The 16,130-nt window shown below is 41.6% G+C and overlaps 2 protein-coding genes across 2 annotated transcripts; one reads left to right on the top strand and one right to left on the bottom strand.

The window, feature by feature from the left end:
• Positions 1-3,906: 3,906 nt before the first annotated feature.
• On the top strand, positions 3,907-13,743 carry LOC134018926 (glutaminase kidney isoform, mitochondrial-like). The gene is made up of 18 exons (XM_062459298.1): positions 3,907-4,275; positions 4,633-4,720; positions 6,614-6,735; positions 7,847-7,976; positions 8,102-8,181; positions 8,312-8,475; positions 9,115-9,173; positions 10,361-10,393; positions 10,493-10,551; positions 10,644-10,710; positions 10,839-10,889; positions 11,029-11,205; positions 11,321-11,452; positions 11,555-11,647; positions 11,770-11,831; positions 12,087-12,163; positions 12,310-12,373; positions 12,466-13,743. The coding sequence occupies exons 1-18, from the start codon at positions 4,052-4,054 to the stop codon at positions 12,626-12,628; spliced, it is 1,845 nt and encodes a 614-aa protein (XP_062315282.1). The 5' UTR covers positions 3,907-4,051; the 3' UTR covers positions 12,629-13,743.
• On the bottom strand, positions 13,304-15,494 carry spryd4 (SPRY domain containing 4). Its single transcript, XM_062459300.1, has 2 exons — positions 15,316-15,494; positions 13,304-14,799 (listed from the first exon to the last, which is right to left on the bottom strand). The coding sequence occupies exons 1-2, from the start codon at positions 15,443-15,445 to the stop codon at positions 14,258-14,260; spliced, it is 672 nt and encodes a 223-aa protein (XP_062315284.1). The 5' UTR covers positions 15,446-15,494; the 3' UTR covers positions 13,304-14,257.
• Positions 15,495-16,130: the final 636 nt, after the last annotated feature.

Here is a 16,130-nt window from a genome sequence, read left to right as displayed (position 1 = left end):
GGCATAGTTTATCATTATGTAGGATATTTCAAAGATAACCTGATCAATTAGAAATAAAAACCTTAAAAATAGTATCTTCTCATTCAGTAGTAATTACTCTTCTTAACATGGTGCCATTATTCATGACACACCTTCATATTAGAATTAGTCCCAGGAAGGGGCACAACTGACACTGAGGTGGGAAGTGAGCTGACTATCACCGATAGTCATCACCAATGTGATCACTGATTTCCCAAAAGAAACTAGATGGGCATGAGCAGGAAGAAAGAGTTACATTTCTCCCTCAATCCAATATAATCAAAACTGCATAACTAGAGGGATATGAAATATTAGTGAAGCTACCATGTGACCCCTTATGGGGAGCTGTGGCGTAGTCATAACCACATTATTGGTTATAATCATATAAATTAAAATTCACCTCTGGCCAAATTCAGTGAGTCAGAGTACTTTGCTGTCCATTCTACACATTCTATTTCTCTGCTGCACTGACTGTACTCTGTCTGCATGCACATACAATAGGCCTCTGTGTGCAGGGCCCATGGAATGCTGTGAGATGGCAGGGCAGTGGGGATAGCTGCCTTGTGAGGATGGGGGGGGGGGGTTGAGGAAGGGTGGGGAAGGTAGGAGGATGAAGGGGGTATGGAGGGAAGTGGAAGGGGTGGTGGTGACGGAAGGGGGAAGGTGGGGGGGGGGTGATCTTTCATGACTGTATGAGTGCACAGAGGCTCCAGGGGTCTAGAGGGTGTCTAGGTTTCAGCACAGTGACCGCTCAGGAGGGTTGGCTGTGGTTTTCTGTGCACACAGCACAGAGACGGAGGGGGGGCCCATCTGAGGAACTGGAGCAAAGGACAGAACCAACACAGCCTCTCTGTTAAATAAAGTTTAATAACATCACATTTGATACTGCTAACACTGTTACTGTTTATATTATCTGATACATTTGTTGACTAACAATTGTCACTCATGTTGTATAAATAATAGAATAAGATAATTGTATATTCACCCACTTTAATTAATAAAATAGACATTCCCTCAATTTTAAATTTTAAAAGGAATCACAGAAACACATTTTTTATTTTATGAAACGACTGACCATTTGGTCTTCTTGGTACAGTAATGTTTCCTCTGAGAATATACTCCCTCCAGTGGATATCGGGGGAACTGAGTGTATAAAGCTCTCTGGTCAGTCCCCCTCTACGGGGGCCACCATGTTGACCACTGCTCAGAATACACTGCTGAGATACTTGAATTATTAATTTCCTTTTTGCTCAACAAATTGTCTTATGGCCTTTACAGTGCTTTTACCATCATCACCACCACCACTACAGTATGTCTATTACTTCAGCTAGGCTTGATTCAATATATTGTGTGTGTGTATCTGTGTACATGTGTGTGTGTGGGTGTCGGTGTGTGTTTGTCTGTATACTGTGTCTGCACTGCCAGGCCTATGCATCTGTATGTGTCACTATGGGAAGGAAAGTGGGAAAGAGTCGATTTGGCAGACAGAGAATTCCATTGCTTCTGGGTTACACATTGGTTATGGACCATATCCTTTTATTTGAGAGGTGAATTTAATTATGTATCACATCACTGCAAGCATTTATCATTCTCTAATGAGGTTATAGGTTCATTTCTCCTCCCCACTTCATTGCACTCTCTCTAGGATCAATATCCAATTATTTACAAACTTGTTATAAGTTGTAAGTAATATTATGTTTGAAAGTTTGGGAAAACACAACTTTCTAATAATAGAAAGGATACAAAATGAACACAGCAGTCACTGTAAAACAATTTCTCCTGAAGGCAATACAACCATCCTTCTAGCCATATGTAGTGCGAGGTAAGAAAAATGTGATTTTCAGGTCCAAGAGGGTTAGGGGGGGGGGGTAAAAAACAACAAATAAACAACAAATAAACTTCTAGCCATATGTAGTGCGAGGTAAGAAAAATTTGCTTTTCAGGTCCAAGAGGGTTAGGGGAGGGTAAAAAAACAACAAATAAACTTGTCACTCGTCATTGGCATTGGTAATCAAGCAAGGATTGGTCAAACAAAACTGTGAGAACATCATTTAATGGCATAATATAATCTGATCTGAAAATCTCACTCTTTTTGAAAGCCCATACCATGATTCAGATTTATATTGTGGACTACCAGTATGCATTTCACTACCACCCGAACCCATTTCTGCCACAGCATCACATTTGATCTCCAAAAGACTCTTAAACTGTCCAATGTGGTCTGTAAACCAGGGCTTTACTCAGACCTTCAGATTATTGAGCCTGAATCAAAGCACCAGGCCCGGTATGTTTCTTTTCCTGTGTGAGATGGGGAGGGGGGGAGAGGTTAAGTTTGTGCAGGAATGGAGGGGGGGGCAGGGGGGGGCTTTCTCACACAAGATGGAGGTTGAGGGGACAAAGCTGGCATTCATGGGATGAGGAATGGAAAACATTTTCTCCTGAAAACAGAGTAGCTGTAACCAACAGAGGTAAAGTAGAGGGGCCATGGGTTATGCTGTGGCCTTAGGAAGCGCTGCATGCCTACCCAGGCTAAGGCTGTGATAATGCGAGGCCTAGTTTAATTGGCAATGGGGATGACATTTGGTCACTTCTAAAAAACCAAATCAATATCATACCATCTGCCAGGATCGGCCCAGCAGACCCTGTAATGGTTAACATCTGTACTGAAACCCATGTAACCCAATAGGGGTGTGTATACCAAGCATTCATCTACTAGAATGGGTGGGGACCATTGGGGTCCTAGACTGTCTTTATGATAACAATTCTTCTGAAATAATTTAAATTACCTAGAGTGGAGCAACTCTTGGCATAGGCCTACTATGGGAAATGTCCATTACCTTATCCACTGACCATAATCCATTTCTTTCTCTATGGTATGACACAGGATAGGTCAATAATATTTTTGGAAGTAGCCTAATTTAAAATATGATATGCATTCGATTGGATGAATTGTTCAAGTTTATCATAATCGAAATACTAAAATCATGTATACCATGAAGCCAATTTTTATGAGTAAAAGTCCCTATTCTACTGTTGATGAAGAATTAGGCATTTTCTGAACCAAAAAACAGAATGCTCGAGCATATCAGTGCTGCTCGAGCATATCAGTGCTGCTCTACTGGACACAAACATGGCCACATGCAGGATAGTGGAACAGAGAACTGGAGTGTGAAGGTTGTGTAATCTTAATGGATACAAACTGAAGTACAACAGGAAGGCAGACCTCACTCACTCTCAGAAATGTGTAGGGAGTAGTCACTGGGCCTCTGTGTGCGATAGACCCCGGATATGTGCTTCCAGGCATACAATAGGCAAACAGACAGGCTACAGTATCTGTGGCACTCTGGCCTAATCTGAGTGTAGTCGCTGGAGTCACTATGCCATCTACAGGCAGAGAGCTGTTTCGGTTTAAAGTGACATGTGTTTTATAATGCCATGTGGCGTCGCTACAACGGATGCAAATGACTAGGCTATTGGGATTGTCATGAGTCACCTTTTCAACACTTTTGCGAAACCGTGATTGTTTGTATTGTTTATGTATTTAAGAGTTCATATTAAACGCATTTGTTTAATATGGTACATCAATAACTCGTTTTGACTCATGAGTCATGAAAAATCAACAACGCGAAACGAACAGTGTTTAGCTAAATCCAGTAAGATTGCGTAGTTTCTGGACAAGTGGTTGTGGCAACAACATTTGGAACATATGCTATTACTGGAGACCCGTGGTGTCTAATCTTGTAAGCGAAATCGTACCTGATGTTATCATAAATCCAGCATCACCGTCTAGAATTTTACGGGCACAATTCACTTGTCATTGGTCACTGGGCCACGTTATCTGTCTGAACTTCTGCTGTCACAGCCCCACCCCCAGTGCGACAGACACATCCTCGCCAGAGCGTGCATGCGTGGTAACTACCGAAGAAATCTCTGGAGAGCGGCACACGAGAACTCAAAACACCCCAACTTCAATAACTTTAACGTTAAAAGTTATTTAACGTTCATTGTTTGAGTCGCAGCTATTCTTTTTAAAATGCACTGTCTAAAACGTCTACGAACCAGTAATTCTGGAGTTTTACAACTGCTTAAATATGTGGTTAAGTCATCACGAGTTGGTGGTGACAGCAAAGTCATATTCAGGAAGGAACAGCCTGTCCAGTTGTTCTGTGTGAGTGCAGCATCACACATACAGCAGCCCTTCCATAGTCAAACTGAGTTGGATCAAGCTGTCTTGGACATGGACCATGGAGATTTAAGGTAGACCTAAACTTTACACTTTGAGTAATATCATTTGTTTTCGTCTTCAGTTATTAGCATGGTATTTTTGAGTATATAAGATGCCATAGTAAGAATTTGAAGTGTGGGTAGGCTACAGTGTATGTAGCCAAACCCCTTTTCAGTGCTTTGGCTGAACATAGCCTGGGGAAAACAACGTTTGCTTTCTGTTGATATCCACATGTAGCCTTTACTGCAGCATTATTAATAATGCCTTCTTCGTTGTGATGATGGCAAGTAGCACATGTGCCTAAGTATTCCTAAATACACTTGTGATAATTGGAACTAACAGAAGAAGTGTGACATGGTGTAAAAATGCAGTTTTGTCCATGTTTGAAGGAACAGGCTGGTGTCTGGACTGGAGGACCTGCTCTTCTACACCATCACTGAGGGCAAAGAAATGATCCCTGTCTCCAAGTTCATCTCTGTAAGTTACTAGTACATCCTCCACACAACCCAACAGTAGCCTAAATATCTACAATACCTTTCCATTCAATCTATCGACTGTGTCCACAGTTTGCTTTCATGACGTACTTAAGCACTGGACGTACTACTGGACCAAAACACATTCTAATTCCTAAAAGGACCTTTGACTGAGCTAAATCCAAACTAAGGGGTGTAATAGGAGATGAGTCAGGAATTTCTCACACCGTGTCACCAGCTGAGAAGAAGTTCAGGTTAGTGTGAAGGAAATGTAACAGACTAATAGGAGATAAGGATATGGATACTCTAGGAGTATTAACTGTTAATGAGGGGGTACTGTATGTAAATCCTTGCTAACCCATGGAGGATTGTTGAGTCTTAATGACTGATAGTTGATAGTGATAATTGCCCTCACAGTGTTTAAGATGTACAGTCGGCCTGTGCTTTACTTGTGAATGGCTGCTGAGGCTTAATGGAACACCTCAGCAGTACTTATGGTAAACAAACTTACAAAGACCTGACCTAATATTCTTTAAGAACCAAATACCCATATATTTGACCTCAGCCACAGTCACATGACATCACCAGAGAATGGGCAGTGGAGACTGTTCTTTTTACGCCCTAATTTCGCACCTTCTGTTCCCTGCCTGGGGCCGTTCATATGCATGCTCAAATGAAAGGAACAGAGGTCTAATAAAAGACTGGGTAGAGTGAGTATATGCTAAGATATTTGACAGACCAATGACTAAAACTTGTCAGGCCCTCCTTGAGTTTCAGGTTTGCATACACGTGTACATAGACGCTACATCTACACTAAAGCCTGTCAACACATGTAACTCCACTCCAGAAGCTGTTACACCATCCTTGACAATTGAGATATTGTCAATATATTATTTTGGAAAGTAGCGTCAAAGAGTTCATTTTTGAAGACATACTAAGATTTAAGGTGACTCTGTCTCTGAAAGGTTATTTTGTCCTCCCAAGTAGAGGGTATGCCATGAAGGTGTTTGGTACATGTTCGTAACACAACAGAGCTGTACTACAGTAGGTGTGTTTGAATATTACACCATTTGAAATACTGGCCTGTGCAAGGTCAGTTTGCCTGTTAACTCCTTTTTAGCGGCACTTGTTCAGTTGAAGTTGAAAGAGGTGAGAGTGAAGTATAAACTATGGAGACTTTAGTGCTTGACAGTCATACAGTAATATGGTAATTTATCTGAAGACATCCACTCCAATGTGGTCAAACTTTTTCTCACAATTGTACAAATTGTGAGGAAAAAACATACTGTACTCAAGTAAATAGCAGAAAAGAAACCCATATCTAGCAGTGCTTGGGAGAAAAACTGCATCACTGACTGATTTACAATACCAGTTTGACCAGTTTGACGCAAGCACCCAGTTTGGTGCTTGCGTCGTCTTACTCAATCAACATCTGACAACAACAAGAGGGTGCAGTGCCCCTGCCTTGGACTTGCATTGACTGTGTGCTCATACAACTTGTTTGAAATAACCAGGAGCAAGAAGTTCCCATGAGGAAGGTCTGTAGGGTCTAGTGGCCCAGAAATAGACACAGGGTTCATATAGCTACTGGTCTGTCTTGATTGTGACTTGCTCTAGGAGATAGACCCCAGTACAGGTACACCTTTCTATGTGGGGTTGTTTCAGGTCTGGTTGTGGAATTTTGGAAGCCTTTTAGATGTCAATGGTGACAAACACAGACAAATAGGATGCCTGTTGTCTGATGTCTTCCTGTTTTATTTTCCTCTATATTTATGGTCTATAATGCTGATTTTGTGTCAAGGAAAGAAAATTACTGTCTGCAATCCACATGACATATATATATTCCATATCCTGTAATCTCTCTTCATATCCATCTCTTCACCCTCACCCTCTGCAGGCCCTGAAGAGTACAGGTTTGTTGACATCCGACCCTCGGCTGCGTGACTGCATGGTACAGCTACGCAAGACCACGCGTGACTCCGCCGGAGCAGTCATGATGGACCAGGAGTTATTTAGGAAGTAAGAACTTTGTTTACTTCTACACATAACACAATGAATTTCTTTTTACACAAAATTATCTAAGGATTTTACCCCCCTACTACTACTGCCCCCCCCCCCTACATATACCCCTGCATACTTTATCATGGGGTGTATACAGTCTGTGGTGCCGGTGATGAGGTTACCTCAAGTGAAACATGGACTGACAGTGTCGGTAGTTTTATAGCTAACAGCTGTCCAAGACCAACACGCACATACAGCACACAAATACACATACATGCACACAAACACACATACATGCACACAAACACACATACATGCACACATACATGCACACAAACACACATACATGCACACAAACACGCGGGCAGGCAAGCAGCATTAGAGTTCTGGAGTTGTTGGCACAGAGAATGACATCTGTGCAGGGCTGAAGTCTCGAGGGGAGCTAATAAAAGGGCAGAATTCTGTGTGAACTCCAGACGGTGCCAGTTGTATTAGAGGCCAGAGCTTATCAGAGAGCTCAGAGGAGATCCACACTGCTGTCCAAACACTGTTACTGCCTAAGTGGAAAAGTTAACTTAACGAAAGCAGTGGCGATTCATACCCTGACCTGGCACAGTTAGTGGGTCACTGATTCCCAAGTATATTGTGTGTTATATTATGTATCATGCCATGTATGTAACTTAAAAAATAACAATGGAAATTGTGTGATGCAAAATTGTCATCCTCTGAAATAATGTATATGGCCACTTTCTTGGAACTTCTAGAGATTCGTGCTCTGCATGAATTATGCAATGCCTCCATTCTCCTCTGTGCAAGTGCTGTATTAACAAGGGCTATGGGTCGGAAATTTCAGCTCAGCTCTGGAATGACAGAATGGGAATGCCATTCTCTGAGATCACACCAGAGCTTACTAAACATAGCAATTGTTTACCTTATGATAAAGACAGGTGTGATTACAAAAACCAAATCCCATTGGATGGCTATTTGTGTTGTTATTTGGGTAGCTGTTGGAGCCCAGTTTTACAGAATCTAATTTCATAATAGGTTTACGACTGCTAGCATATTGTGGGTCAAATGATTCAAACCGCCTCCACAGTTTCTATTATTATCTACTACATGTGTGTTTCAGGTTTGTTGGCAATAACATCAGTCTGCTGACGCAGGCCTTCAGGAGAAAGTTTATCATCCCAGACTTTGAGGAGTTTGTTTCTCACATTAACCAGCTGTACTACAGTGCCCAGCAGCAGGAAGGGGGGCAGGTGAATACTACTTCACATCTGGATGCCCTCACACACACACACAAACACACACCAACCTGCACATTGAGTATAATAAAGAGCCTCTACCCCCTCATGGACCACATTGCTCTGAATTTATTGTGCAGGTAGCAGATTACATTCCTCAACTGGCCAAATTCAGTCCTGATCTGTGGGGAGTGTCTCTATGCACGGTGGATGGCCAGAGGTAAGGTCACAGCATTACTACAGCCTGTGTGTGGATAGGGACGTAGTTGTCCCCCTGAACTTTGTCTAAGATCAACCCTGTTCAAGTTATCTCCCTTCCCATCCTCATGTTCTGTGCTTCTGTACTGCAGACATTCAGTGGGTGACACCAAGGTTCCATTCTGTCTGCAGTCATGTGTGAAGCCCCTGGAGTATGCCATCGCTGTGCACGAAGCTGGCACTGAGCATGTTCACCGCTACGTGGGCAAAGAGCCCAGCGGACTCAAGTTTAACAAACTGTCACTGGATGAGGAAGGTGAGAGAGACTTCCCATGGACTGCTCTCATAAACATACAGTATATCCTCTCCAGTATGTGTCCAAACTTGTTGGTCTTCATTTTAAAAGAATGTAACCAGCAAAGCAAGTCATTGGTTCTTACTGGAAGTTGACACAAAATGCACAATGGAATGTTCTGGCTGTGACAGAATGATTAATGTATTTTGCACAAAGGGCACCCTAGTTTACATAATTTTATAACACACACAACGCCTACCTGTCTACACATAGCAGTTTAAGAAATAATGACATCATCAGCTAATTGATCAATAATTGCCACACAGTCCTTTAAGGTACAGAACAGAGTAAAGAACAAGAACAGGACAGGAGATTGTTAGACAGGCTTCTTATCTCGTCAGCCTTCCTCCTAGATTATTACACACTGCTGGAAACGTTTACATACTGTGTTCATCTCTACTATGCTTGAACCGTTTATATCTGAATCCCTACTATGCTCGAAAGATTTACATATTCTTCTGTACTATGCTCCACACTTATGATACTGAACATATCCATGTAGACATGCAGATGTTCACGATATTCATCCAGCTTGTTCTTTGGTTCATAGCTGTGTCTGGAGTCCACTGCAGTAACAACATCCTTTGGTTCCTTTGGCAGATAAACCACACAACCCCATGGTGAATGCTGGAGCTATAGTCATAAGCTCTCTCCTGAAGGTAAGGACGGGCTACATGGTCACACATGGTGTCAAATCACCATGTGTAAAATCCTTATCTACTAAAGCATCTTACAAGTCATTAGCACACCTGCGGCTGTAAGTGCTGGTATTGCACAGAGTTGATGATTAGATTTCCATTTAGGAAATCCACACTTCCATCTGAAGTACAAAGTCGGAAGCCTTTGGCAAAGGAACTCCCGTAACCTCCCACCACACCTTATCGCCAGACGTTGGACAATTGACCCAATATCGTGATGTATTCTGACCTGAAACAGAACTACTGTACCTTATCACTAGCTCATTCTCTACAGCCCTTATCAGACAGAATTGGCCTTATTCCAACACCAACAGATAGAGGGAGGGAGGGAGGGAGGGAGGGGGGGGGGGGGAGGGAGGGAGGGAGGGAGGGAGGGGAGAGATGGGGATCGGACTTGCATGGTCATGTGGGTTGTTTATCTAGAGTTTTCCTTCCACTGGTGGCCTGTCCTCTGCAGCTGACTCCAGACTGATAGCTCTTATCCCCTATGTCGCACTCCGTGTGGGAGGAGTGTTATGAGGGGTGTGTTTAGTTTGGCCAATAAGATGATCTAGAATAGAAGGTGTGTGTTTATGTTTGCGTGTGTGTGTTTATGCAAGCTTGTTTCGTATGTATACTCTCTTTAAATCAGCTGAGTGGAGAGGTTTACTGTATACCTGTTTTTGAATACTGCCAGAAACTTTACTTGACATATCATGATTATAAACTGAGAAAAGTGTTTACAAATGCCTCTCTTGAGAACGTCATCAGAACAACCATCAACAAAACATAGAGGCTCAACCACTAGAGTAATATTTAAGTTAACCTTTGACCTTTTAGAGAAGAGACACCCAGAAGAGTACAGGAAGTACCTGCCCTTTTTGGTGTCTTAACGACTTGGCGATGATCTTTCCCTGGACCCTGAAATTCAATCAGGGTAATAATCTTCCCAGGGATGGCACCGTCTCAACATTACCAGCACATGGACAGTCCAGACTCTCCATGTCTAGTGATACCTGGATGCTCCCACTACTATGTCTGACTAAACTTCATGTCAATCCCAAAGTCACTCTATACTGAAGGGATTGAAAACTGAATCTATGCAGAATGCTGTCAGTAAAAAGAATACATGAATATTATTACTTAACTCTTGTTTCATAATTTTGCAGCCTGGTGCAAATAAGGCTGAGAAGTTTGACTATGTGAGTACTGTACCACTGATAGTCTTTTAATAAAAGTTACTGAAATCCAAATACTGCATAAGTATTCTTCACGTTTCACACAAATAACTATCTTTGCAGGTCATGGAATTCTTAAAAAGAATGGCTGGTTCTGAGTATGTGGGCTTCAGCAATGCCACGTGAGTCACCTACTGCAGTTATGGACAACATAATAGTACATATTGTGAAATACCGTACTGTATGTCCTCTTATGTATACTTTTCCCTGATAGATTTCAGTCAGAGAAGGAGACTGGTGACCGAAATTTTGCAATCGGTTATTACCTTAAGGAGAAAAAGGTGAGTGAGAAGTGTATCTTAGTGTTTAAGTTAAATCAAACAAACCATAAAAATAAGTCATTGTTAAACAGTCATTTGATTATTCTACTGTGAAACTAAGACTGTCCTTTCCCTCCTTGTGCCTCCAGTGCTTTCCTAACAATAAAGAAATGATTGCAGCCCTTGATTTCTACTTCCAGGTAAAGCTTAGTTTCGTACTTTTTAAAATTTGCCTATAGGAATTCAAGTTTTCTCTCCGGGTTTAAAGTCTTAGTTGGGTTTGTCAAATTGAGTTTGTTGACAAAACAGGATTGTTGTCTCTCTCCCCTCCCTTCCTAGCTCTGTTCCATTGAGGTGACATGTGAGTCATCCAGCGTCATGGCCGCCACCCTGGCGAACGGTGGAATCTGTCCGATCACAGGGGACCGTGTTCTGAGCGCTGAAGCTGTGCGCAACACCCTCAGTCTCATGCACTCCTGTGGAATGTACGACTTCTCTGGCCAGTTCGCTTTCCATGTGAGTCACAAATAGACACGAGTATCACTCATGCATACAGAGTCATATAGCAGGTTTTGCTTACTACAGTATCAAGTATCAAACTAAACCTGATGTTTCATTTTCATATTCTTAGGTGGGTTTGCCGGCCAAATCTGGCGTGTCAGGGGCAGTGCTGCTGGTGGTTCCCAACGTTATGGGAATGATTTGTTGGTCTCCACCTTTAGATAAAGTCGGAAATAGCGTTCGAGGCATTCATTTCTGCCAAGTATGAAGTCAATTTATTATTTATACTGTCATTTCACATACACGAGACTTCAGAAATATGGGATAAAAGCATCCTTTTGTTTTGAACTTACCCTGTGTTTAGGAACTGGTGTCCCTCTTCAACTTCCACAACTATGACAACTTGAGACACTTTGCAAAGAAGCTGGACCCTCGACGACAGTCAGATGATGATCGGGTAAGGGAGACAGAACAGGCTACACCTTAACTGCTGTCTGCTCAGCCACAGCCTATTTTACACCAGGATGCTAATTATCTCGATAACATCTTTATGTTAATGTTTGTCCTGTGCTCCATCAGAACAAGTCTGTGGTGAATCTGATGTTTGCTGCCTACAGTGGAGACGTCTCTGCCCTGAGGAGGTAACGTGTCAGACACACATTAGAAGTTAGACGTTCAATAGAATTTGTGTGACATTCACATGTCACTTCCTCATTGTGCAGACGACTTCTAAAGTCTATTTACTCATTATTATGTTTTACAAAGACGGTAAGTCAGGAAACTCAGTTGGCCATCATTCATTTTAATTAACCTTTCAGTGAAATATATTCTCTCTCTCTCTCTCTTTCTGGGTCTCTGTCTCTCTGTCTCTCTCTCTGTTTCTCTCCCTCCCCTAGATTTGCCCTCTCTGCAGCCAACATGGAGGAGAGGGACTATGACTCTCGCACAGCTCTGCATGTAGCTGCAGCCGAAGGTGACTTATACTAAATACATGATAGAGATTTATACATGAACAACATACAGAACATAAGTCATGAAAGAAAGAAAAGTAAACCTTCTCACTTATTTCTCACCTATTCATTGCATTGTATTAATGCATTTGTTTCACTGTTTGCTTAGGTCATGTTGAAGCAGTGATCTTTTTAACTGAGACTTGTAAGGTAGACCCCCATGTCAAGGACAGGTAGGTCAGCTAATCTACTCATCACTCCAAAAACATACTCCTCACTCAGTCAAAAAATCCTAATTTCCTCATCCCATCTCATCTTCTGATAGGTGGGGAAACAGCCCCATAGATGATGCCATTCAGTTTGGCCGGGATAATGTGGTGGCAGTCCTGCAGGAGTACCAGCGCATGTACCCACGCAGCCTTCCCCAGACAGACTCTGAAGACCAGGCCAAACCACTGCTGTTGGACACACTGAAGGTTGTGGTTTGAGAAAGATAATACATGCGTGTACAGATTGATTGTATTGAATACATGAGGTCTTATGCACAAAGAGCCGTGAGGAGGGATTCACTGATTGTATGTTATCAGGTAACACATGTACTGTATGTCGAACTGTTAAGGTCCTCATAAGGCTGCACCCTGAGGGACTAAACATAAAAAGGGAACATATCCCTTTTGCTGCACATACAAGAAGTGGTTGAAGAATGCCAAATACCAACATAGCAGTGCATAAGATTAAGGCTATGACAGGTGGTCGGCTGCTAGAACATGGTTTAGGCTATGGTAACTTCACCCAACCCTGGGTGGTCAGTTTTATTTATTAGTACATAAAGCTCAAAGCTTGTAAAATTGAATGCCACTGTGATGCATATTTTCTGTATATATGGTTTGTCTTATTTTTTTTATAATTTAAAAACAAATGTAAGCCAATGCTTTAATTAATAAGAGACAATCATTTTATTTGTCTTATTTTACACCACCAGTGCACCCAGAAACAACATTCAGGCTGTAAGTACTACTGCACAGTAGTTACAAATAAAGATAAAGAAATCAGGTATCACCACTATAACATATTTTCATATGAATCTACCTCAACTGGAAGTACTTAATTAACTTTTGAGTTTCTTAAGCTCAATTGATAGACTAAAGTATTTTTCAGGAAACTTTGGCTTAACAAAGGCTTGAGAAATGGCACAACTTTGTCTAGTCTTTGGTGTGAATATATTTGTACATTAATTTGTTTTGATTGATTTGTTTATTACTGTGACACATTACGCCCAGAATATATTAACGCACTGCAAGTACAGAGGGCAAAATAAGATGCGGTACAAATCTTTATTTAACATGTGACAACTGAGGAGTATATTCAGACAATTTATATCCAGTTTTGAAGCAAGTTTGTCAGTTAAATGTGCCTTGTTTATTCACATTTTCATCAAAGATATTGAGAAACTTTCTTACATGTTGCTTCAAAGCTGTTTTAAATCAACTTTGGCTCTTGTGCTGCTGTTCTTATTCCTCAGGTTCAACTGTGAGTGAGCTTGAATTCCTTAATGTGAAATGTGTTGTTATATTCTATTGTAAATAAACAAGTTTTACATTAATTATTATTTTTTATAGAGAGAAAGAGAGAAGTTTGAAGACATTTCATATGAAAGCTAGACTTTAAACTAATAACATGAGTTTTTAGTTAAATTCAAGTGTGAAAAGAAAATGAAGAAAGTAAAACCTGAAAGCAAATGAATAGCAATATCCCCTTCACCAATGCTGATTTCTCAACATACAGTATTAATACAGATTGACGGCAATAATTTGTTACACTACAAAGATAATAAGGTCATAAATCTTACGGTTAAATACAAAACAGCTGCTGTGATACATGAAGTTGTGATGCCTGAGGTATGAGAACTGATATCATGGACTTATTAACTTCCCTGTAACCGTGCTGCCTAAAGAAGACAGAAAATGTCTGTTCTGGCCATTGAAGGAAAAACACTGCTTTTCAGGATTGACATGAGACATTGTCAAGGGGTTGAAAGGTTACATAACTCAAAATGTAACCCTTGTTACATGGCCATTGCCACACTCCCCAGTCCCACTACCAGAGTTCCTTACGCATCATTTCAAGCCCTGAGGCTCCTCAAGGCCAGAGTGGGTGAGCAGCTCTCCATCCCACAGAGCAAAGGCTGGGCAGAGAGGACCCCTGAACTTGGCCTTGATGGTGTGAATGACCTGAGGTTTCTGGATGTCAACAAGGCCCAGCACACCAGCCTCGTAGTCCAACAGGATGCCCACACGTTCAGCCTTACCTACCAGAGGGACAGGTACCATCTTATTGGTGGTCATGGCAAACCACTTGCGCTGGACATAACCAAACACCCAGGAGGAGCTGTTAGAGCCCACGCAGTCGTCTCGAGACATCAATGCCTCAGCCACGCCCAGTCGGAACTCCTGGGACTTCTTAACAGTCACCTCCCAGTAATGGCGTCCACTCGTGATCTCTTCATCCCCAAACACCACGGCCCACTCCCGGAAGCGCTCCTGGTTATGCTGGACACGACTGGCATGCAGGCCCAGGATGCGGTAGATAACACCTGTGTCTTTCTTGAAAAGGTCCAGACTGCTATGTGCAGTCATTTCATCCAGCTTGAAATGGAGGTCTATGAGGAAGAAAGGAAAGAAACGTTACAATACCATTGTTTGCCATTAGCCTTTCCCTGCATTTTATCATTATGCTACCAATACAGAGTGTTACAAAATTAAGAAATACATGGACAAACTAAACTTCTACATATGTTATGTAGAAAATTGAAGTCCAATTTGAACGGCATTGAACGCAGGCTGAGTAGCACTACAACAATGTCATATAATGAGCAAGCGATTCTTCATGGAACCAGGTATGGTTTGGATGTTAACAGTCCCTTAAGGACATACATTGCCAAGTTGCCAAACAGAACAAGACCATAGCATTATACATACAAGGTTATTATGATCTATGTATCTTAAGTTCGGTCTGCGAGGTAACAATTGTTTTTTTTTCGGGGGGCGGGGGGTCTACTGACTGACCTCTAGTAGCTACAGTATGAGCTGAAAATATGTCAAAGGGCGATACAAAGCCATAGCCGATCTAGTTTGCTATCCCAGTTATTTGTTTCGGGCGATATGATTGGACTCACTATTCCTGGTCGCTGTAGTGATATACCATCTTCTTGCTGGTAGGAGTGACCCATGCTTTCTGAGAGGCAGAGTGCTGACAGTTCGAACTGCCAACCCACGAAACCATGCCAGGCAGAGTGGGATCGCCATCTTTGCTCACATGTTTGTTTTCTTCTCGACCAGTCTTCATGAATCAGTGATCCCTACATAATGGCGCCATCTACAGGTATGGAGACATCCCTTTGCGTTTTTTTTTTTTCTTATTCTTTTTTTTTTTTTTTTTACCAATATTTGTCAATCAGGACCTTGGAGAGTCCCAACGGTTCACCAGAATTTTACTTTGGACCGTTGTCCATGGTCCTGCATTATCACCCTGTCCAGACAGTTTCTATTTTTTCTTCTAGTTTTCATACATTGAAAGTAGTTAATTATAGGCTACCTGTAGTTGTTCTCTATCGACAATCTATCCCACCATAACGATGCATAACTGTGTGTATGAAATCCTTTAATACTGTTCCAAGAAAGTTACTGTAGGCTTTTATTAAGTCGAGAATTTTTATATCTCGTATTGCTATAAACACGCGGTGCCTTAATCTATGGATAGAGACCATAAGTGTTGACAAATGGGTCCTATCATACATAGATCACTGGTGTCAAGTGAAAACTTCTTACTCCCAACTCGAACACTTATGAATCTGTAATGCCATAATAAATATGTTGTTGTATTAGTAGAGCCTGAATTACTCCAACTTTACATAACAACATTTATTTTTTATGTAAATATTTTATTGGGATTTGCACCTCCTTTGCTCCTTCATGAATGTTCTACAATACA

This window comes from Osmerus eperlanus, chromosome 4 (assembly GCF_963692335.1).
Source record: "Osmerus eperlanus chromosome 4, fOsmEpe2.1, whole genome shotgun sequence".
In the NCBI taxonomy this organism is placed as follows: Eukaryota; Metazoa; Chordata; class Actinopteri; order Osmeriformes; family Osmeridae; genus Osmerus; species Osmerus eperlanus.
The sequence above is the reverse complement of the archived record's forward strand: the minus strand, read 5'-3'. Positions and strand labels throughout refer to the sequence as shown.

Excerpts from the sequence above, each read along its gene's own strand:
- LOC134018926 (XM_062459298.1), top strand. The coding sequence starts at position 4,052 with ATGCACTGTCTAAAACGTCTACGAACCAGTAATTCTGGAGTTTTACAA. Across the intron at positions 10,711-10,838 it reads ATTACCTTAAGGAGAAAAAG|TGCTTTCCTAACAATAAAGA; the intron begins GTGAGTGAGAAG and ends TTGTGCCTCCAG. Across the intron at positions 11,832-12,086 it reads GACGTCTCTGCCCTGAGGAG|ATTTGCCCTCTCTGCAGCCA; the intron begins GTAACGTGTCAG and ends TCCCTCCCCTAG.
- spryd4 (XM_062459300.1), bottom strand. The coding sequence starts at position 15,445 with ATGGCGATCCCACTCTGCCTGGCATGGTTTCGTGGGTTGGCAGTTCGA. Across the intron at positions 14,800-15,315 it reads CACTACAGCGACCAGGAATA|ACCTCCATTTCAAGCTGGAT; the intron begins GTGAGTCCAATC and ends TCTTCCTCATAG.